The sequence below is a fragment of the Lissotriton vulgaris genome, chromosome 1_1 (genome assembly GCF_964263255.1).
Source record: "Lissotriton vulgaris chromosome 1_1, aLisVul1.2, whole genome shotgun sequence".
NCBI classification, from domain to species: Eukaryota; Metazoa; Chordata; class Amphibia; order Caudata; family Salamandridae; genus Lissotriton; species Lissotriton vulgaris.
In genome coordinates this window covers 789,411,564-789,434,472 of record NC_141685.1, presented here as the reverse complement: position 1 = coordinate 789,434,472, position 22,909 = coordinate 789,411,564, and the positions used below count along the sequence as shown (strand labels likewise).

General features: G+C 47.2%; 1 protein-coding gene across 1 annotated transcript in view; it reads right to left on the bottom strand.

Annotated features, from left to right (window-relative positions):
* PRDX6 (peroxiredoxin 6) overlaps window positions 1-22,909 on the bottom strand; it is a 143,707-nt gene that overhangs the window by 90,164 nt on the left and 30,634 nt on the right. The window contains exon 2 of the mRNA XM_086956355.1: window positions 2,084-2,240. Within this exon, the coding sequence (XP_086812481.1) occupies window positions 2,084-2,240 (157 nt within the window). The remainder of the gene's footprint in view (window positions 1-2,083; window positions 2,241-22,909) is intronic.

Below are 22,909 nucleotides of genomic sequence, written 5' to 3'. Positions count from 1 at the left end.
CTGGAGTGTGAATCTTTGATGTTAATAGATTTGGGGGGCGGGGGCACCAGAACCCTTAGCTTTGGGAGTCTACAGATACATGGACCTTAGAACCAGAGGGAGATGGATCAGGTGTTAGAGAAAAATGAAAATGAAACAGTGAGGCTAGAGATCTTAGGAACCAAGTAAGCAAGAAGGCAGAGCACTACAAGAGGTGGAACAGGCTTACACCATAATGAGGAACAGGTCACAAACTAAACAAAGATACAAAAGAACTCATTGTATACCACATCGTATTACACTGGACATTTACATCAAAGCCTTTTGTAGAAGGCTGCACCAACATGAAGGCAAATACTCCCTCGCCCTCCTCTATTCCAATTGTCCTCCTCCATACCAGGTTGGAGCTGGTTGCAAAAAGACTGCATGAGCAACCACATCTGGAGTCAATCGCTATTGACTTTAATGTGAAGCAAGCTCCCGTTCACCACTGCCACAATGGTCAAGAACACCAACTCAATTAATCTGAGAATAAGCAACAGTAACACATTGGCCAGCACTGAATATCAATAAGGACTTAAGGCAGGTTCAAAGGCCTTCAAACAGAATTATGTATCAATGAAGTCCTACTTTAATGACAAGACCTTTCCAATAAAGCTATTGGCAGTTTAGCTATTGGGTAGGCACATACCAGCTCAGAGCAGCACTGAGGGTTCCAATAATTGCATACAGGCTACAAATATGACAGTCAAGTAGGAGTTTAAGGAGAAAACATGTGACTGACCCAGTGAACTAGACACCATTCAGGATATCGGTCAGAAAGGACTTTTGCACAGGAAAACGTACATCCAATGACCATTGAACGGTTATGTATTTATAGCTATCCCACAATGAAGCAGTATCAATTATTCAAAGTAAGAGTTACAAGAAACCCTGTGTTTGTTGCTGGTAAGGCAGCTGAGAAAGCGGAGTGAGCAAGATAAGGTTCGGAGTGACAGTTGGTAATCGGTTAACAGTAAACCGTTGCGAAAAATCACCGTTATGAGGCTCAGGGAGGGGCTAATTTCCATTCATTTAGGGATCCCAGCTCATGATACCAAGACATGGCTCCAGCTGCATGCCTTTTCCTCCTTTTGATCATATAAGGGGTGGTAGTATGCATAGTACCCTGGGGTGCAACAGGCCTGTGCACCCCATTAGTACTACCAGATCTGCCAACTTTCAGAAAAGCGTCACTGTGCAAGTGGAGTTGCGGTCTTAAAGGGATTAAGATCTGTAAGAGGGGTGGGAGGGTTCAAAGCCCATTACTTTTATGAGGCACGAGGTGAGAGGTTGAGGCTTTATGACAAGAACCGACTGCGCCCCTCCCAATTCACAAAACAGGCAAAAAAGCAAACAAAAAAAAACTTTGAGGCTGTTGCTAGTGTCTGGTGGAGTTTGCAAAGCCATCCATGATCATCAGTGCCCAGTCACAAAACAAGCTGGAAACCCACACTTCACTCAAGCCATTTGCAAGGGAAATGTTTAATAAAACGATCTAAGCGTACACAAGTTCCTTCAACCGTGGATCGTTCTGAGATTTACGAAGAGTGCAAGGGGCCTCCTAAGTTCGGATCGGCTACAGGAACACGAATGACATGCAGGCTGCAAGTCTGAATCTCAGCCTGGCTAATTAGGCCCTTCATCCTTCTATAAATGGAGTACGATTAAAATGGGCAATAAAAAAAACTTTAGTTGACATGCATACTTTTTTAAAAATCATTACAAACGTCCACTTACCACACAAACATAACGATTTGGAGAGTTTTAAAGTAGCATACATCTAGAGTCTGATCTGAAACTATCAGAGCTCAGGTGGGAAGGAGAACCTCCTCCGGAGATGAACTGTTGGACATGGAAAAGTTTGCATGCATTATTTTGTGCATCGTTTACACCACTTGCTTCAACAGGAAGCTGTATTGGGGGATTCCTATTAGCATTATTTGATTAAATAACTTCGTACCAAACATCTTACAGCAGTATTTAGAGCTGCCTTGAGGAAGGTTTGGAGATCCTTTGAACCACCAGTTGTTTTTATTCCTAGAAGCAATCGAGCTCAGTTTACCTTGCTCCAGCCAAAGTGATCTTCAACAGTGTCGATGGAGAGGGCGATCATTTTTACACCGCGTTTCTCAAATTCAGGTGCCATCTGCACAGCTCGTCCTAGTTCGGTGGTGCATACAGGAGTATAGTCCCTGGGATGTGAAAAGAGGATGCCCCATCTGGAAAAAGCATAAGTACACAGAAGTTAAGAGCAACAACTGATTACTGGAATCATGAGACCCACAGCCACCAAAATATTTTTGCAGGACACGAAGTACATTAGCTTGCCATATAAACTGCTTTATCTGGCAGCCCAGAAATAAAAACGCAGCCCGAGTTCCAAAGCAGGTTGTGGTAAACAAGAAACGTGCTTATTCAGGTGGAAGATCTCGAGTCACTTACTTATGCCTATCCAACATAATTACCATCAAGAGTGTGGCCTGGAAAGCCAGCATGTTGACTTTTCAACCAAGCCAACTCATCACATTTACTTTCATGCTGGTCGAAGTCTGAAAAGGCAAAGGGATAAAACAGGCTCCAAGCACCACTAATTAAAAAAAGTACCCTGAATCCTAAAGGGAACATATCCAACAATCTGAAGACACCAAGTAAAATAACCACAAAGACTCAAACATTAACATGCAGTTCAGTTACCAGGGTTACAATTGCTACCCCACTTCTCGTGTTTACAGACGACCGATTGCTCATAAAGCAGGAATCGGTCTCAAGTGTTGGGGCAATTTTGTGATGGATCCATATGGACCTTTTTGTCAAAGGATTCACTCGCCCCTGCATCTACATCATTGGAGTAATTGGTGGATGGAAAGCACCTCTGTGCGGGGTGGTGAGATTTCCTTCTCCCTCCATGCCCACTCCCTCAGTCTAGTCGTGTGTTACCTAAGATCTGCAGATCAATACAACTATATTCACAGAAAGAGTAAGCCACAGGCCCACCCATCAGATCTTTCTCCTGCAAGTGAGCAGACAGGTCTGAAAAAAAAAAAAAAAGGGACTTCCACACATCACTCTTTAGAACTAGAGCTAATTGCCTCGATGAGCAATGCATTGCTAAATAACGATCCCTGTGTAACACCCGTTTGCACATGGTAAGCCACAATGTTCAATTCATGGTCAGGCCGCGGGATCCTATTCAAACCTAGCCAACAAACCTTGGACTCTATACAAACCTTTCTGAAATGCTGTCTGCATGAGTGAATACTGCTTAGTAAGCTGCCTAAGCGAAATGTGGGTTATTGCTGAGTACGCAATCAGATAACCCAACTCGCACTGTTCCAGATCTGATCAAGGCAAGTGCTGTCAAAACCGCAAATGAGATTGAAGCAGCCACAGAGGGAATGTGGGTCCATATTCAAATGTTTTTGGTAGACCATGGTATGGGTGTGATCAGCAGACAGTTGCGCATACCTCTGTCTGCCCAGGTCAAGTAGAGAACAGCCTTTAGTCGGCTGGAAGCACTTCAAATTAAATATATAGCATTATCAGCAAAGCAACCTAAGCAAAAACAACCTAAGCAAAGGAAAGTGAGATCGAGTCACTGCATGAGTCATCGCACAGAGAATGCAGCCAAAGTGTTCCCTTCCCCATGGTTACATTTTCCTCTGAAACGTACAATTAGTGTTACACATAATGCTGTGTTGCTATTAGTCATAAGTTTGTGCTCTGAATATTTCTAGCGCTTTACTGAATTGTGCTTTGGATATTTGTAGCGCTTTGTTGAATAATCTTAGAAGCTGCTTGATTTTAGCCCAGCCTCTCTAGTTTGTGTTGCTGCTCCGGCCATTTTGTTGTTGTTTTGCCTCGGAGACTCCCCCTACACCTCGCACCCGCCTCCCAGCTGACCCTCTCCCACTGATCGCATAGCCCTGCTCCCGCCCTCGGCAGCGCTGTCCCTTGCCCCTCCCCCTCCACTTCTCCACTTATGACTGACGCATTAGCGCGCAGCGTTCACGCACAGCGCCCCATGCGCGCCGAAGGTGCGCCAAAGGTAAGCCCGTCCGCACCTGGACCGCACCCAGCGCCAGACCCCCTAGCCCCCGTGACCCCCACTCCTCCCGCTTAACGTATGACGCCTCGACCCTCCTAGCCCTTAACCCCAAACGCACACCACAATGCTTCGAAGCTGCCCCGGGACGCACCCATGGTCCTTTCGCCTGCCACTCCTGCAAATTTACCAGCATCAAGATCCCTACCATATCCACTAACCCCAAACACAGCTCCGACTAACCACCTGAAATGCATCCTGCTGAACACCCGATCGGTCCACAGACACGCAACTGAACTCTGGGACCTACTCGACACTGCTTCACCGGACGTCGCCTTCCTTACAGAAACCTGGATGAACGCATCATCAACACCTGACATTGCCATAGCCATCCCGGACACTTACAAGATCACCCGAAAAGACCGCACCAACCAAACAGGAGGAGGCATCGCCATCGTCCATAACAAAACCATCAAAATCACGACCAGCTTAGACGATAACCTTGCAACCGCCGAACACCTCCACTTCCAGATCCACACCGACCCTAGGACCACACTCAGAGGCACCCTCATCTACAGGCCCCCAGGAACCCGTAAACAATTCAGCAAGGACATCACTGACTTCATCAGCCCACATGCCCTCGCCTCCGAGAACTACATTCTACTAGGAGACCTCAACTTCCACCTGGAAAAGAAAGACAGCAACACCACCTCCCTCCTTGACAACCTGGCCAATCTCTGACTCAAACAACTTGTTGACACCCCCCACCCATGTAGCCGGACATACGCTCGACCCAATCTTCACCTCCAGCAAACACATCTCCTTCGATCGCACCACAACTCTCCATTGGACGGACCATAGTTGTGTTCACTTCAGCTACAAAACCACCTCGACCCACAACCCCCCACAACCTATTCCTCGAAGAAACTGGAACAAAAATCACCACCGACCAACTCCTCACATCGCTTAACCAAAACCCACCCACCCTCTCATCGGACCCAAACAAAGCTGCCACCAAACTCAAACAATGGATCACTCACAGCGCTGATGAACTAGCACCCTTGAAAAACCACCACACCAAACAGGACAGCAAAAAGGCCCCCTGGTTCAACTATGACCTTAAGAAATCCAAGAAGCTATGCCGTACTCAAGTAAACAAGGAGAAAAAACCCAACCACCGACAACATGACCACCTTCAAGGCAGCCACCCGCAAACACCACCAACTGATTCGATCCACCAAGAAATCAGCATTCAAGAATCGACAACGCCCATAACAGCAAGGAACTATTCAACATAGTCAAAGAATTCACCAACCCCACCGCAGCCTCAAACGACATCACTCCCTCCCAAGACCTCTGCGATTCATTATCCTCCTACAACAAAATTGCCGACATACATAACAGCTTCGAGAACATTTCAAACGAACAATCCTCTCCACCCCCCTTCGATCCTAAACCGCACTCTAACAACCTCAGCGCCTGGAACCCAATCACCATTGAAGACACCATCCGCCTAATGAACTCCATCCACTCTGGCTTGCCAACCGACCCCTGTCCCCACCACATCTTCAACAAAGCAGACTCCATCATCGCACCCCATCTCCGTGATGTCATCAACTGCTCCTTCAACTCTGCTACCTTCCCAGAAAGCTGGAAACACGCCGAAGTCAGCGCCCTCCTGAAGAAACCTACAGCAGACCCCTCTGAACTTAACTACCGCCCCATCTCCCTCCTCCCATTCACTGCCAAAGTAATTGAGAAAGCCGTCAATAGCCAGCTTGCCGCCTTCCTTGAATCCAACAACTCCCTCGATCCCTCACAGTCCGACTTTCGAGCCAAACACAGCACTGAGACCGCCCTCATCGCAGCTACAGACGACATCCGAACACTACTGGACAACGGAGAAACAGTGGTCCTCATTCTACTCGACCTCTGCCACCTTCGACACAGTCTGTCACAGCACCCTCATACAACGCCTCAGCAACATCGGCATACAAGGAAAAGCCTTGGATTGGATCATCTCTTTCCTAACTGGGAGAACTCAGAGAGTCCGACTCCCCCCTTCAAATCAGAAGCCACCGAAGTCATCTGTGGTGCACCACAAGGATCACTCAGTCCCACCCTCTTCAACGTTTACATGAGTCCACTCGCATCCATCGTGTGTCAACACAACCACATCATCTCCTACGCTGACGACCCCCAGCTGACCCTAACACCGCCAAAACCAATCTTCACGAAGGCATGAAAGTAGCCGAATGGATGAAAAACAGCCGCCTAAAACTTAACTCAGACAAAACGGAGGAGCTCATTACCCTCTGCCTGGGACGACTCATGGTGGCCTTCGGCTCGGGGCACAGCACCCATACCCACAGACCACGCACGTAACCTTGGCTTCATCCTAGACTCCTCACTCTCGATGACCAGACAAGTCAACGCCGTCTCATCCTCCTGCTTCAATGTACTTCGTATGCTCAAAAACAATCTTCTGTTGGATCCCCTCCGAGACAAGAAAGACTATCACCCACGCACTGGTCACGAGTCGACTAGACTACGGAAACACCCTCTACGCCGGAATCACAGCCAAATTACAGAAAAAACTCCAACGCATCCAAAACGCTTCAGCAAGACTCATTTTGGACATCCGTCGCCAAGATCACATTACCAGCCACCTGAAAGACCTCCACTGGCTCCCCGTCAACAAGAGAATAACGTTCCGTCTCCTCACCCACGCACACAAGGCCCTCTACAAACTAGGACCCGAATGCCTCAACACTAGACCGTCCTACACTCCCTCCCGCCAACTAAGATCCTCCAATCAAGCCCTCGCCGCAGTTACGCGTATCCAAAGATCCACCATGGGAGGTAGATCCTTCTACTTGGCAGCCAAGACCTGGAACTCACTCCCCACTCACCTCCGCCTTACACATAACCACATCTCCTTCAGAAAAGAACTTAAAACCTGGCTATTCGATAAATAATGAACCCCCTCCCCAAGCGGCTTGAGACCCTCTGGGTGAGTAGTGCGCTATATAAATTCTTGAACTTGAGAAATTATAGGTCGCTATGTCTAACTGCACACACAGATTAGAGCAGACAAAAAAAAAAAAAAAAAAAAAAAAACTGATTGCTTTTTAAATCATGTACAGGAAAACTGCAGAACAGTATTTTTGCCAATATTGAACTAAATTCTTTGGTCCGAGAACTAGAAAAGTGTGTTTATTGGGTAGATCTTGCTAGCCACACTGTATTCGATTTTTTGATCCATGCTCCACAACAGCCTGTAAACCAAATAGATTTTCCCCCATCTTGTATTTGAAAATAATGCTCCAAAATACCGAATTTTCTCAGTTTTCTGGGCTTTATGAACAACCTTAGCACCCGTGCCCATCCAAATTGAAGTGGGCAGGGAAGGGGCCAAGGAAGAAGCTATGCAATTCATTGTTTACTCTTTCCCTCCGGCCCTATTCGAAGTTACACTGCTGATGCCAGACCGGTGGGCGGTCTGCTGTCATTTGTCAGACGTCACCAGGCCAGGGGGCATGCAGCACCACAAGTGCGCATTGTTGGGGACGGAAGACGAATTTCCGCACTGTGTCCACTCATGCGCACTTGTGTTTTTGCTTGGTTGCGCATACCCATTTGGAGCCCTTCGGACTCCTAATAGGTGTGCTGCGGGCGAGAATGCCTGTGGCCCCCCTGGCGCCAGCATTGGCTGAGAGGGGCTGTGAGCCTGTGACGTGACATGAGGGGAGCAAAGCAGAGCCCAGAGGAGGCGCTGACCAGCAGCAAGGTAAAGTAAGTTTGTTTGTTTTTCTTTTATTTTAAAGTGTTGTGCGAGTGTGCATGCATGAATGAATGTTTGGTGGAGAGTGTTGTCGTGAATGGATGTGTTTGTGTGTATGCGTGTGTGAAACTGAATACATTTGAGTGTTGCCTGTTGTGTGTGTTGTCTGCAACGCGAGAGCACTTAACTCATTCATGCGGCAAAATCTGTAATAAAAAATACACATGCGTCATGATTTATAACTTTTAGCGCAGGCGGCTTGAACAATCTGCCCCAAGAGAAAACAGATAACCATGGTCTGGCGTGCCTAGACCAACCGTTCTTTGCAAGGCTGCACTATTCTTTGTAATACGTTCTCCTGTTAACCCAAAAACAGAGCTTTCCTCACTTTGCCATTTATTTTAGCCCGTTTCGCATTAAAGGTTCGTGTAATACGCGCCATTCAATCAGAAAGTGTCTTGGCACTATAAATTAATGATTCCTTCATGATTTGCAAGTTAATTATAGGACAAAAAGATAGTAAAACTTGGAGAAGCTTAGGGTTTGTGAAGGTGTGTGTATAATTTATATAGTTTCTAATTGATGCAGTATGTTAATTTCTGATTTATTGTATTTAGAATGCTAGGCCCAGCAGAGTTCCCTACTGTACAAAGATCGACACGAAACGTTGCCTGCATATATTATTTTGACAAATTACCGAGTTAATACCCCTCTAATAAACCTAGGTCTTGTATTCTAGTAGACCTGCTGCAGGGATATCTTACTGCTAATTGGAAATGTGCATTATATATTTCCCTTCATCTTAATTACCGCTCAACTAACTGCTGATTAACAGCATAATATGCAAGTCAAAATGCTACATTTGCTTATCAGAAATGAATTAGTTGTGTGGTGTGCAGTTCTTGCCACTTCCCGAGCTGTGCGTTTATAAGTCCCCTGTAAGTCATTTGTGTCAGGTTTGGTGTCGCTGGAGTCCGGGGCCCGAACTTAAGATTCTTACTCTGCCGGACATAAATTAACAGAAAATAATTTTTATGGCTGTGGTTAGATTTGATAGAATTATGTGGAGCAATATGATGCGCGACCTGTAGACAGACAACGAAAATGTGATGGATGAGGAACATTTTAAATCCTGTACATCTGCACTGATGAATTTCATCCATCTGATTTCTAGAGCCTGCTACCCTTCCATACTTTCACTCTAGGCGCTTTATTGGCCCTGTCTATTGTAATGCTGAATGCACTTCCTATCAACTAAAGGGCCGCCAGCATGGTTTCTTCCTCGCATGTTGTGTGCTCTTGTGATGGTGAACATGTGAATGCCTGTTTTTGCAACAGTAACAGCTGCCATTTACATCAGTAATTTCTCATTTCCATAGGGTCCCTCAGGGTCTCACTGGTAAAAAGCAAGCAAGTCCAAGCTACCCAGCCCTGCCAGAGTAACTATTATCGGTTTCAATAACTCTTTTGAGATGGAGTTACCAGGCCGCCTGTGTCGTTTCAGAATCGAATAAAGGTAGTATTCGATAGATCCAACTAGCTGCTACCCACGCTGGTTACATTAGGTGAAATGCACGTACATGCCTAAGAGGAACCTGGGATTGTCTACAGCGCGATTGTAGGAGTCCAATTAAAATGGCACTCTGAGCCCACAGTTAAATTAAACACTGCCCAGCGTCAACGATGCCAGCTCCTTGCCTGCTCTTGGCTGAAGGGACGTCCGGTTCTTTCCTGAGTCCTTGAACTTTTGGCTGTCACGCTGTCAGTCTTAGTGTGCAACATTATGTGTCACACTGTGCTCGCTCGCAACGGTGCAGTATGCCAATCATTTTACGCCTCACCACTTTCAAATGTCACCAGCCGCCACTGGGCACATGGGACCCGGAATAAAAGTCACCTTTGCTAGTGGTTTAAGAGTCAGATCTCTATTGCAGTGGTAACAACTGGCTGCAACATGCGGTTCTGAGATTATAAATGTATATATGTGATATATTTATATTAACAACTTTGGCAAATAAGGCAAGACTAAATATGGTCCTGTGTTCTAAACTATGGCCGTGATCTACATGAGACTGATCGGACTGGCATCTGCCCACTCCCATGGCATCAGCAAGAAATCTTGCCATTAGATCCAACAACCTACCTATTAAGTCTCAGATCACTTATGTGGTAGCCACGTGCTTCGCTACGTTAACACCTCACCTAAAAATAATTTGTTTTCTCCCTGTTCACACACAGAAAACAGTCCATGCATCAACATCTAGGATGGATTACAGCGGTTTGTTATATGTTGCCCTTTCAGACTACACGGCCCAAAGGGTGCCACTTGTGCAAAAAGCGACAGGCAGCCTCATTCCAAGTCTGTAGTACAGAGATGCGCTATTTTAACACGATTGGAAAATGCACTGGCTTCTCATAAACTTATTGTCTTTAAATCCGATCATTTTGCTTTTAAATCACTCCGCAAGAAGGGTCGTATGCTAGTTATCTATAGAATGTCAGACGTTAGACCTTGTCGATGTTAACGATCTTCTGTAGCGTACACGATTGCAGTATCCTCTTACCGTAGAGCACACCAACAAGCCAGGACTTTTCTTTCCCAGACAGCTAAATATTGCAATACCTTCACAGGAATGGTTCTAGGATTTTTGGGGCCCCTGGGCAGAAAGGAATTGTGCTAGGTCCCTCTAATTTGCACACAGCCACCACACAAGCACCACTTTTACAGCTTCTAAAGGGCGAATGTGTGAGGTTTGTTTCAGGCTAAAAGGATTTCAGCTGCTGAGCACTAAACTGCGGTACAATGGGGGTCCCACGGTGCATCTCTGGGCAGCAAGGATTCCCAATTGCAGAAAAGGACTATAACAGGACCGCGGCGTCTGATTAAGCTTTCTCCATTTCTTTTTTTTGTTTGTTTTTGAAAACCTTTATTTGATAGTTTCAACCAGATACAAACACGGACCTACAACCCCCAGGGCTGGCCGCTAAGCAATTGCAACACAATACAACAATAAAAACTTCAGACCCAGCCTCCCGGGGAGCATAGTTGCTACATCCACAATGCGTACTGGTTGGAAGACATATCAAATTGGGAACAGGATACAAAAGGTTTCATTTTATAATATAAGATAGAAGGATCAGGTGCCTTCCAATATCGCAAGCTATGAAGAGGGGGCAAGCAAAACAGCAGTGTGTCCACAGTTAATTCGTTTTCATGTAAGTCAGTGGCGTTTAAGCAGACGACACCCGGGTAAACAAGTATACTATTACGGTTCGCGCCAACATTTATGCCCGCCCCTTGGCCCTGAAACATCGCGAGAGTTGAGGCACAGATGTAAAAGCAGAGATGGACCAAACAATGATCCCACTACACTGACCCTGAAAAAGAGAAAAGAAAAGGCCAAAGAAAGATGAGAAAAAAGGCCATAGAAACAAAGAAAAAACAAAACACCCATCCCCCAGCCCCCCACCCTGCACCCCTGAAGATGCCTAGGGCCTAACCCCCTAGCAGCGTGCCTGTTGCCCAAAAACCGAAACATAGAAGAAACAAGGAAAAAAGGAAAAGAAAGTAAACCCCACCCGAAGAAGGGAAATGGAGGAGGGCTTTCTTCAACGCACTCCCGGTCTCTCGCCCCCGTCCTAACCAACCCCGCCCCGGACTCCGTTAATTCAACAAAACAATCCCGTTAACCAAATACCACAATGAACAACCCAGTCAACAATCTCATCCTTGGCCCCGTCGATTAAATTCGCTGAGTCCGTCCGGGGAAGAAAGCCCCGTCCTCAAAATGTCAAAAGGTACACCGAAGTTGGCAGAACATGGGTCCACAGATGAAAAAAGAACGGCAGGTCCCAAATTAGTCGGCTGGTACCAACGATGCCCCTCCCAGTCTCCGAAGCCAGGCTTTATCCCATCCGCCATCTTGATAGACCGACTGGGGAGGGGGGGGGGGTCGACAGTCCAAAACAGTTCACAGTACCAATCAAAAGGAACCGAAGTAGGGACAGCATGCAAATGTTCCGACAGTTGCAAAACCGGGGACTCCAACGGATCAACTGAGTCACCAAGCACAGTACTTTCAGGTAGCTACACTGTGATAGGGGCAAATACAGCTTCCAGCGTCGGGTCTAAGCACGCCACTGGGGCGACAATCGAAAGGTGAGCTGGCCGCCGGGCCTCAAGTCAGGATCCGGTCTCAATCCTTTGATTCCATCCGCCGCCAACAGGCTGCATGTCCGAGCTTTAACAGTCTCCTGAAGTGCCACAAGGGCATCCAGCACCGTCCACAATGACGGGCCACTTTGAGCCTGCTCCGTCAGCCTCTGTTTCCCTTCAGGCATGGTGTTCCCCACGGAGAGGCGCCTTCTCTGGGGGAAGATTAGGCGGAGCAGGAATGAGCCATGAGGGACAGGCTGTTAGCGTGCAGTAGCGTGTAGTGAGATTCCGATCCAAGGGGCACCGGCGATATGAATGCCGGACCCCCGGACCGGGACCCCCGCAACACAGCACCATGCGTCTCTAGTCACCTCACCTCCTATAGAGCACCAGGCAGCAGATTGTAGAGCAATCCCAAAATCTCGAATGTTCCAGAGGCCGGACCCAACCGCATTCAACAGTCCGTTGTGGTTCAACTCGGACCTGGCTAGGCCAGCACTCGAGACCCCGGCTTCTCGGCTGGGTTAGGCCTCAAATTGGTCCTCGACGTTACTCCGCTCCACGATGTCGGAGAAACTCCGGGATCACATCGGAGTGCAAATCTGGTCACACACACGGATCCGGGGCAGGAAATCAGGATAGGCGACAGGATAGAGCGTAGGACGGAGGTCAGTGGAGCCGGGAGACTATGCGGCCATCTTGGTTTGTGTCGTAGCTCCTCCGAGAGCTTTCTCCATTTCTTAACTGCAAACATAGCAGCCAATGACAATAAAACTACACATTGAAAAAACTTTAATACCCATGAGGCTTTGAACCACGCCTCATAACAGCCAATCACTGTATCTCAAAGTATACGGGCACTAAACTGGCTTCCTCTTTCTTTGCTGCTCCGCAGCCCAGATAAGTGCCCCTCTACTTTGTACACTTTGCACTGATACGGTGTTTGGTTTTTCATGCTTTTGTGCACTGTATTTATTCTGTCTAATGATTTATCGTACTTGATATGCATCGGTGTATGCTCTGTAATGCTTCGATGTTTGCAGGATTTAGCGTGCTCTCACTGCTGTATGCTGTCTCGCGCTGCCCTCTGAGCCTTCCTCTGTTCCGGTCCTGGTTTGTCCCGTTTTCTTGTGCCCCGATCTACTGCTTCTTGCGCTTTAGGTTTTCCCCGCATTTGGCGGCCAGCGCTGCTTACAGATCGCGGTACACGTGAGGGAGGCGTTGGGCCTTCACGGGCACTCTGCGTACGTCTCCAGGGATATATATATATATATATATATATATATATATATATACACACATATATACACACACACCCAACATCAGAGTTACCCCATTTAGAAGAGCCAGCTCACAGGTAGGTAAATCTTCGTTTATTGTGCAAGTTATCAGCCCAGTGCAGGAAAACAGGATCCAAATGAGCCCAGTATTGGACAAAAGTCTGTCATGTGCCACTATTGACCCTGATAGGCTCAGCTCCTGTCCGGCCTGTGGTTTTGCATGTGGTATTAAAAACTCTACTTCACTGAAATCCTACTGTGATGTAGCTTCTATCTCAGCAGCCCTTATTAATGCACGATCAATGTGTAAACATGCCTTGGAGACCTTTTCTTTATTGGAAGAAGGTACTTTGGACCTGCTATTTATCACGGAAACTTGGTTGGATGGTTCTAGTGCTCCTGACATCGAACTAGCCATTCCAAGAGGGTACAAGATCCGTAGGAAAGATAGGGTTAGTGGTAGAGGTGGAGGGCTAGCAATCATTTTCAGAGAGTCTTGGGAGCTTAATATGGAAGATTCAGATAATCGAGGACGGCGAGATTATGAATTTCTCATTGGCTTTGTCCCCTCATTTTACTCTGGGTGGTTCTCTCATCTACCGCCCCCCTGGCCCCGCTGGACGATTTCTTAAAGCTCTTGGAGATGCTCGTCCCCAGAGCAGTAAGATTCTCCCGTTTCATGCTGCTCGGAGATTTAAACATCCATGTAGATTGTCGGGATCGTCAGGAAAGTAAGCTCCTTTCCGACTCCTTTGACCTGGCCTCTTACCCAATGGGTTTCCTCCCCTACTCATTCGGGTGGTCACATCTTGGACGTCATCGGTTCCAACTTTCCATTGAAGGTTGAGGCCCCCCAAATACTCACTTGGACGGATCACCTGCTTATTAGATTTTCTTGGTCAGCCGTGAAGGACTCACCTAAAGTCTACTTGAATACACGCCCCCCAAAAATCAACGTAGGCAATTTTTCGGTCTGGCTAGATCAGAATAGGCCCCAGTTGGGAGATCTTGATTCTGCTGTAGAGGTTTATGATGGGTGGATTCGAGCAGCCCTGTGTCTTCAAAGGCTACTGACCCCGGCAGAAGCAGGATGACTCCTTCACAACCATGGTATTCGCCCCATCTTCGTGCTGGCAAATTAGCCTGTAAAAAATTGGAGCGAGCTTGGAGGGTGGCTTATTGCCCACAAGCCAAGGCAGCTTACCGCTCTGCTCAACGAAAATATTACGCCAATATCAAGCTGGCCAAAACGGAATATTTTGCCAGAAGAATTGAGAAGGCGAATAACAGCAGAGAGATTTTCTCTATAGTAAAAAGTTTCCTGTCTCCATGTGCAGAGCAAATTTCTATCAAGCCCTCTTCAGAATGGTGCGAAAGCCTTTCCTCCTTTTTTTGACTAAAATTGCCAAAATTCAGCAAAGTCTTAGAGCTATTGGTGGGGAGAGCCTGACGGAGGACAGGGTTGGATCTAATGTTGTACCCACACACACCATGGAGAGCTTTGCCCCACCTTCGGTGGAAGACACCCTAATGGCAATAAAATCGTTAAAATCTGGTGCCCCTGGAGATACCTGCCCGGCCAGGGTGTTGGCTGAGGCGGCAGAAGCAGTGGCTCCTGAGGTTTCTCAAATAATGGGTCTATCCTTTACTTCAGCCAGGGTTCCAAACGAATGGAAACAGGCTAAGTTGCTTCCTTTGTTAAAAAAGGTGGGTGCAGACCTTACTGTGCCTAGTAATTACAGACCAATATCTTTACTACCAGCTATGGCAAAAATTGGGGAGAAACTTGCTTTCACCCAGCTTAATGCCTTTGTAGAAACCTCGGAGGTCCTTCACCCTGCCCAGTCTGGCTTCCGTGCAGCTTATAGCACTGAGTCGGCGCTGGTGGAAATTACTGAAGCCATTAGGGAGTGTTTGGACAGTGGCGGCAGAGCGGCTCTGATTTTATTAGACCTCTCTGCCGCGTTCGATACTGTCCCTCATTCACTCCTTCTAACCCGCCTAGCGGAGATTGGAGTGGTGGGCTCAGCACTGAAATGGGTAGAATCTTTTTTATCAGATAGATCTCAGCAGGTCTGGATCCCGCCTTTTTCATCCTCGGTTAGGCCTCTCACTACCGGGGTTCCCCAAGGATCCACATTGAGTCCCCTGCTTTTTAATGTTTATCTTACCCCCCTCATTGTGCTGGCCGAACAAATGGGAGCAAAAATCATAGCGTATGCAGATGATACGCAGCTTTTATTTACCTGGAAGGATGCAGAAACTAACACAGAGGTTGTCCGTTCGTGCCTTTCCGCTGTGTTTAACTGGTTGGCAGGTGCTCAGCTGAAGTGCAACGAAGACAAGACAGAAATCTTGCTGTATGGCCAATTCCCATCCAACTTTAGAGAACTCTTGTGGCCGTCGGATTTTCCCCAGCCAGGGTCAGTTACTATCGCTGCCAAGAATTTGGGAGTCTGGTTTGGAGAGGATCTGAGATTCGAGGCACACATAAAAAAAAACTTACTGCTGTGTGCTTCGGCTCCCTAAAAGCCATGAGAAAGTTCTTCCCATATCTGCCATCATCTTCTAGAGAGTCGGTTGCTAGAGCTTTAATTTTATCTAGGCTCGACTATGCCAACTCTTTTTAGCGGCACTCCAGCTTTCTTAGTGGCCCGACTGCAGATTACTCAAAATGCGACTGCGCGGCTGCTATATAACATTCCAAGCAGAGAAAGCGTGCGAGCACACTTAAAAGAACTTCATTGGCTGCCAATTGCTCAAAGGATAACTTTTAAAATCCTCACCTTAGCATTTAAGGCAGTCCATGATATGGGACCATCTTATCTAAGGAAAAGATTCAGTCGATATGTCCCCACTCGGCCGCTACGTTCAGCTGGCTGTAATCTCGAGTGTGCCCCGCTTTCAGCGAGTACGACTAGGAGGCTACTCGCTTGCTGTAGTCGCAGCTAAGACGTGGAACGCCCTTCCCCTATCCCTGAGATCAACTGAGAATTTTGTTTCTTTTAAGAAAGCACTAAAAAGCCATCTTTTTAGAACAGCCCATTAGTGTTCTTTTTCCTTTAGCTGGCCACTTGCTTGTTTTTTCCTTTATCGCGCCAGGACACTCTGGTAGTAACGGAGCGCGTTATAAAACAGCAAAATAATAATGAGCCTGATGCGTTTCATGCTTCGAGCATTTCTTCAGAGGCTTGATTTGAACATTTCTTGGAGCAGGCAATTTAATCCTTTACACCTGCCTCAGTGGGCGTCGGCTCTCGCAGAGCCTGCTGGTGTTAGTAGTTTCGGCCTGGTCGTGGGAGAAGCCCCGCCATGCTGTGATGGACCAGGCTGGAGCTACATGGCAGCCAGCTTGTGGACAGGAGGTCGTTTTCAAAGGTCATAATGTGCACCTGTTTGGGAGGACGCTTTACAAACACCCACTGCGGTATTCATTTGTTTTATTTAATTTTTGGCACATTGTAAAGCGGCTCACTGGAGTTTCATTAAAGGCACTACATGGACCATCAGGCTTAGTGCGAGCAGACGCCCACTGGGGCAGGTGATCATCAAGATAAGTGCTGCCTTCACGCTGCGTGTGCTAATGAAATGCCTCTGAGGAAATGCTCGCAGAGCATGAAACGCGTCAGGCAGTTTATTTCGGTTGTAAAGACTGCCCTTCAGCATGCTGCAGCCTTTGAAATAAAACGCAAGTTGAACCTACCTGTGTGTGGCTTTCCTGAGTTGGCAAACTTGACTTTGGATACATACAGTTTTTCGGCACTGTCCAACTGTAAGGAGCTACGCGACTGGGAAGGGAATGTCTCAGCAAGACGGTGGTTAAGGAGGCAAAAAACATCAGGCCGTTGGGCACACTGAATATGAGGACTAAGACGACCATCATGCCGCGCCAAACTAACAACTAAAGGGCCTGACTTGTTAAGAACAGATCGTCAGATGCCCACAAACATTGCTCTTTCCGGGACCAAACCTCTGAAGAAGTTTGCAGAGACAAACGAAACGCGTCAAGTGTGCACCACACTGCTTGAAATAAATGCCTGAAGCCTTATGTAGCATGTGAGATTCTATATATATATATATATATATATATATATATATATATACATACATATATACACACACATACATATATATATATATATACATACACACACATATACATACACACACTATTATAAAGAGAGAACACAAACCTTTGAGCCAGGTAAACTACAAAAGTAATGCACCAATCACTACACCCAATATACCATTTGAAAGGGGAGATGTGCCAGAAGGACATAGGCTATAGATATGTACACCGTATACATTAAAAAAGCAAAAACGCCAAACGTGGTAAAGTAGTCCCTTGGGGCATGGTCGTGGGCATCTCAAACAACAAATGTGGGCGTTTACAGGGCCGTGCCAAGTGCAAATAACAAACATAGGCCAAGCGACTTCACAACACACTTATATATGCACACAGAGCGGAAATGTGCTTTCACTGAATTGAGAATGCACAACATGCAGACATATAAATTCATTGAAAGCGCATTTCCGCTCTAACAAACATTTGCAAATCCCAACACATACAGAGGAAATGCGCTTTCAATGAATTTAAATTCACACATACGGCGCGGTAACACCAATATACAAAAACAGCAGAGGTGCGCGCTATAAGAAATACACACATTTGTTGCAGTTACCCAGACAACATTGATGCTTTCGCATTAAAAACCGGGCGGGCCTTCCATCGACGATGATTGTCAAATGACGACAGGATTAATCGCATACTACACCAATCACAACGCATTAAAGAAAACACACACAACTTCGGCTTACCAAAAAAAAAAAAAGTCTTTAACCATTGGCCATTGACCAACGACGTCACAGGGGGTAAACACGAACAAAAAAAGCCGACATTTCCTAACAGAGAAACGCAATCGACTGCGCATTCACGAGAATTTCCTCACATCTTGCGGACAAGATAAAACGCTTACAATAAGACATACGAATAACGAAAACAACTGCCCATAATCACTCGAGCACTGCCAGGACTTCACCACAAAATTGACAAAATGAAAGTGAATCTTCTTTGAAGGGATACAAAAATGAACACACGGAAAGAGCCTTTGAAAGAAAAAACATTAAACAGGTGACAACCCTTTCCTCACATCTTGCGGACAACATAAAACAATACATACAAAATAAAAAAATAACACAAGTGGGCCAAATCAGTTGAACAGGGCCAGATCTTGCACAGACAACTCTTCTGCGGGGCGGGGGCCCTGAAGCAGCCTTTTGCTCCCAGACAACGTCGGGACAGGCTGCTAGTATATACATACACGCAGCCTTTCCAAAGTGTATAGACGCCTTGCCCCAGGCTGAACAGGGGAGCTACTCAGCACGCCAGGAGCCAGATCGGGCCAATTTTACATCAGATAAGGCAGCGTTTTGGTGAACAGAGAACTTACAATTGACTCATGCTTTAACCCTTGCTTTTCACAACCTTTGAAGGAAGGTTCATTTTTGGAACCCCTACATTGCTTCTGGAGAGGTGTCCCGCTATTAGTCCTAGAATGGGACTGTTTGACTTTATATTGGTTTTTCTGGCTCCTAGGCCCGGCTTTACTCCCACCAGACACCCTACAATTAAGGGTTGATAATTGTGCTTCCCTCTGGGGACTGTTGAGTGGAATTTTCATAATCTGTTACGATCATAGAGGAATGTGATTTCTACCAGGAGGAAGTTGCTGTATGACGATCAGGGCGATGATTAGTATTATGAGGAAGAGTCCATAGAGGACATTATTGATAATAAATTGGACGTCAAGTTGGACAAAGCCCTGTCTTCCGCCCTGCTACCCCTGGCCAAAAAGTTAGAGGAGGGAGCAGGGTCTTTGAAAGGACCAGAAGCTCTGAGTCCCCTGTTGTCCCGGGTCTCCCCTTGACTGAGCCCGCCGGCCCCTCCTAGCCTCGCACAAACATACTCTAAACTTTACAAGTCAAAGGAAACCGCCAAACATGGCGCTCCTGCTGCTCCTCCTCCCCAATCCACCCCTGTTCACATCCATGATACCACTACTGACACGGATACGGACACCTCCCAGGAGTTCAGACCTTGCAAGTGTGCGAAAAAGCATAAGCACTCTTACTCTCCTGTTCAACCTTCTCCCTTCCTGTTCGATCCCTCAAACATTGCCCATCCTAGGTCCTCGGACTGGGTCCCTTCCCCACGGTGGTTGACTATTTACAGACCCACATGCGTAAAGGTTTTGACAAAGAAGTTAGGACTTGCCTGAAGTCAGAATGTCCCCTCCCAAACTTAGCCCACAAGGTGGCTCTCACCCCTGACATAGATACCTCGATGACCACCTTCTAAAAAAAGTATAAAAAGGGCCCTAAGAAGGGGATTGACTGCGCCCGTCGGGCGGGCCAAGATAAGGTCCTTGACCTTTCGGGCCCTTTAGCAAATATTCTTGAGTTGCCCCTCCAAGCTGAGTAGACAGGTGCCGCTATCCACCGAGGTCTTGGCAGGTTGGGCGCAAAGGGAAAACTGCATGCTAGGAAATGCGAATTGTGCCTTGGCTTCTGAACGGCGGAAGTCAGTCTTGCTCAGGACTGACCCACAGTTGGTGGAATTGGCCTCATCTGAACTGGGCCCCTTGGCAGAGGGTCAAGTCTTTGGAGACAAATTCGTAAAAGATATTGCTAAGTTTGTAAGCACCTTTGCTTCCCTCGACAAATCCCAAGCTTCCTTGAAGAGTGATTTACACCAGGCCACTGGTAGGGCCGGGCGTGGCAGAGGACGCTCAACCGGCCGCTACGCGAATCCAAGTCCTCAGAGAGGACACGCCCCCAGGGAGGACAGAGATTACAGCCAAAAACCTGAACAGGCTGGGTTTCTTAACCCCCCACCCGCCCCCCCTCCCCTCCCCCCTCGAGATCGCGCGGCTACAGAGGTCGCTTCAACTGGGGATATAAGAATTTTGACTCCCAGTCCTCTGGTAAGGACTGTGTGTCCATTGGTCTCTTAGGTGGCAGGTGGTTACATTTTGTGGTCAATTGGACGACTCACTTCAGATTTTTGGGTCCTTTAGACTATCCAGGGTTATCAAATAAAACTGTTTGATGGTCCCAGTCAGGAGTTTCCCCCTCGCCCTCCTTTTTTCCCTTCAAGAACAGAATTTTATAGACTCAGGACTAGTAGAACTTTTGGCCAAGCAGGCTATTGCCATGGGACCCTTCATTCCCGAAGGGTTTTGCAGCAACGTCTTTTTGGTTCAAAAGAAAGGCGGAGGTCAACGCCTAGTATTGAATTTAATAGATTTCAATCCTTATGTAGTCTATTAACATTTCAAAATGGAGGGCATCCATCTTTTGAGAGATCTCCTGCTGGAGAAGGACTGGATGGTCCGACTAGACTTGAAGGACGCCTACCTTACTGTGCCAATTTGCCCGCTACGTTCATGCAATTTCATTGGAAAGAGCGGTGGTACCGGTATCGCACTCTCCCCTTTGGTCTTTCATCAGCCCCGTGGATCTTCAGACTCCTGAAACCAGTCGTTTCCAGTCTCCGGGAAATGGGGGTTCGCCTCATTGTGTACTTAGACGACATGCTAATTCTGGCGCAGGATCGGAATCTTCTCACCCACTTGGAGAGGACGATGTCATGGTTACAGAATCTGGGTGGTCATCAACACCAAGAAGTCATTGATGATACAGAGCCAGCAGATGGAGTTTCTGGGGTTCCTGAGACTGTCTCTGCCCAACTCCTCCTTCAAGTCAGCAAAATCAGGTCTATAAAGAGGGAGATCAGTTCCACTTTGTCCAAGCAATGCCGTGTTGGTGAGTGGGCTGTGGCAGGGTCTCTTATAACTTTGCTAAAATATTGATACCGCTGGGAACAGTGACGAGGTCATTTTTTTTAAGTGCTTTTAAACGGCAGCGGCAACTATTGCATTTTTAAAATTTCCGAAATAGCATTTTTCACTCACTGTTGGGGGGGGGGGGGGGGGGGCTTGGCTTAGATCAACCAGGGCCTGCTCTCTATCGCCTTCCCGCCCGACGCGGTGAACAGCACCGTTGCGTGAAGGGCGTGGAAGGGTAGAGACAGGCACTTACTGTTGGCTGGGGGGGGTTGGCTAGCGCTCTAGTCGCCATACCCTCATTAAGGATATAAGGCGAATGCTTAAACGGCCACGCAGCGGACGGGCGTGCCGATGGCACGCCCCAAGTCCGCGGCCGTACGGGGACCGGGACAAGAACCCGAACCCCTGGTCGTTTAGCAGGGAAAATGCTCTATGACAGGGCAGAACTGTTGGCTTGCTGCCCCCCTATGGAAAATGCTTGCAGACACAGTATGTTGATCACTCAAGTAAGCTCTTGCCAGAATTGCTCATTTAGCTGTAGTAGAGACCACATCGACAGGCAGGAAGCGGGTCTCTTACTTGTGACTTAATTGCAGATCCCTAAGCAAACAGTATTGAAATTGCTGATCTGCTTACGGACACTAAGTTAGATCTTTTGTTTCTTACTGAGACCTGGCTGGATACAAATTCAGATCCCGATATTTTAGAAGCACTCCCACCCGACTACACCATTACTAGAATGGATAGAGAGGTAGACGATGGGGGGGGGGGGGGGGGGTGCGGGGGGGGGGGGGGGGGAAATAGCATTAATCTTTAGATCCTCCCTTAAATGCATCTTGGAACCAATCACAGTATGTGATAGTTAAGCTGGGTCTTTCACACTGATAAGCCCTAACCGCACGGTGAAAGGATTTCTGATGTACAGACCACCTGTATCCCCCATTTGCTTCCTGCCAAGTTTACTGGAGGGTATTGCTCACTTAGCCGTAAGGCATGATAAACTCCTGGTTTTGGGACATTTGAATCTCCACTTTGAGGAATCTATGAATAATGAGGCAGCGGATTTTCGCCAGGACTTGCAGTCATTACATCTAGTTATGAAATTAGTCTCTACTACCCATCAGCACGGATACCTTCTCAATCCAGTGTTTGGTAGCTGGGAGGATGTTGAGGTATCTACCCCTCTCCCAGTTCCCTGGTCAGACTACTCGTTTGTGCTAAAGATGCCAGAAAACCAAAATTTAGTAGTAGCTATGGGTAACCACCCATGCAGGAGGTGGAAACATTTTGTACAGGCAGACTTTAACAGAGTTGAGTGTAGGTGGCCCACCAGACAGGTATGATTGTGATACTGCCTCTGAGAATTTGGAGAGGGGTATTACTAGTGCCCTTGATAAGGTGGTACCGCTGCTCTTGAACAAAGGTAGGGGCAGAGGGCAGAAAACGGCCCCTTGGTTTACCGCTGCCTTATATCGGGTAAAAGCAGAATGCAAACGCTTGGAGAGGCAGTGGAGGAAAGGTTTCCGGATCCGGGATAGATGGACATACAGGGAGGAACAGAGGACATATCAAGGTCTGCTAAGACGGGCTAAAGCCAAACACTAAAAGACCAGAATTGGTACTGCGGAGAATTCCACTAAATAACTTTTTTTAAATATATCAGGAAAAGGTGAAAGTAATCTACTCATCCTTCTCAGGGACTGCTATGAAAGGGGCAGAATTTGTAGAACAGAGGGGAGAAAGCAAGACTGGGTTGAGACTGAATAATTTCATGGTCCC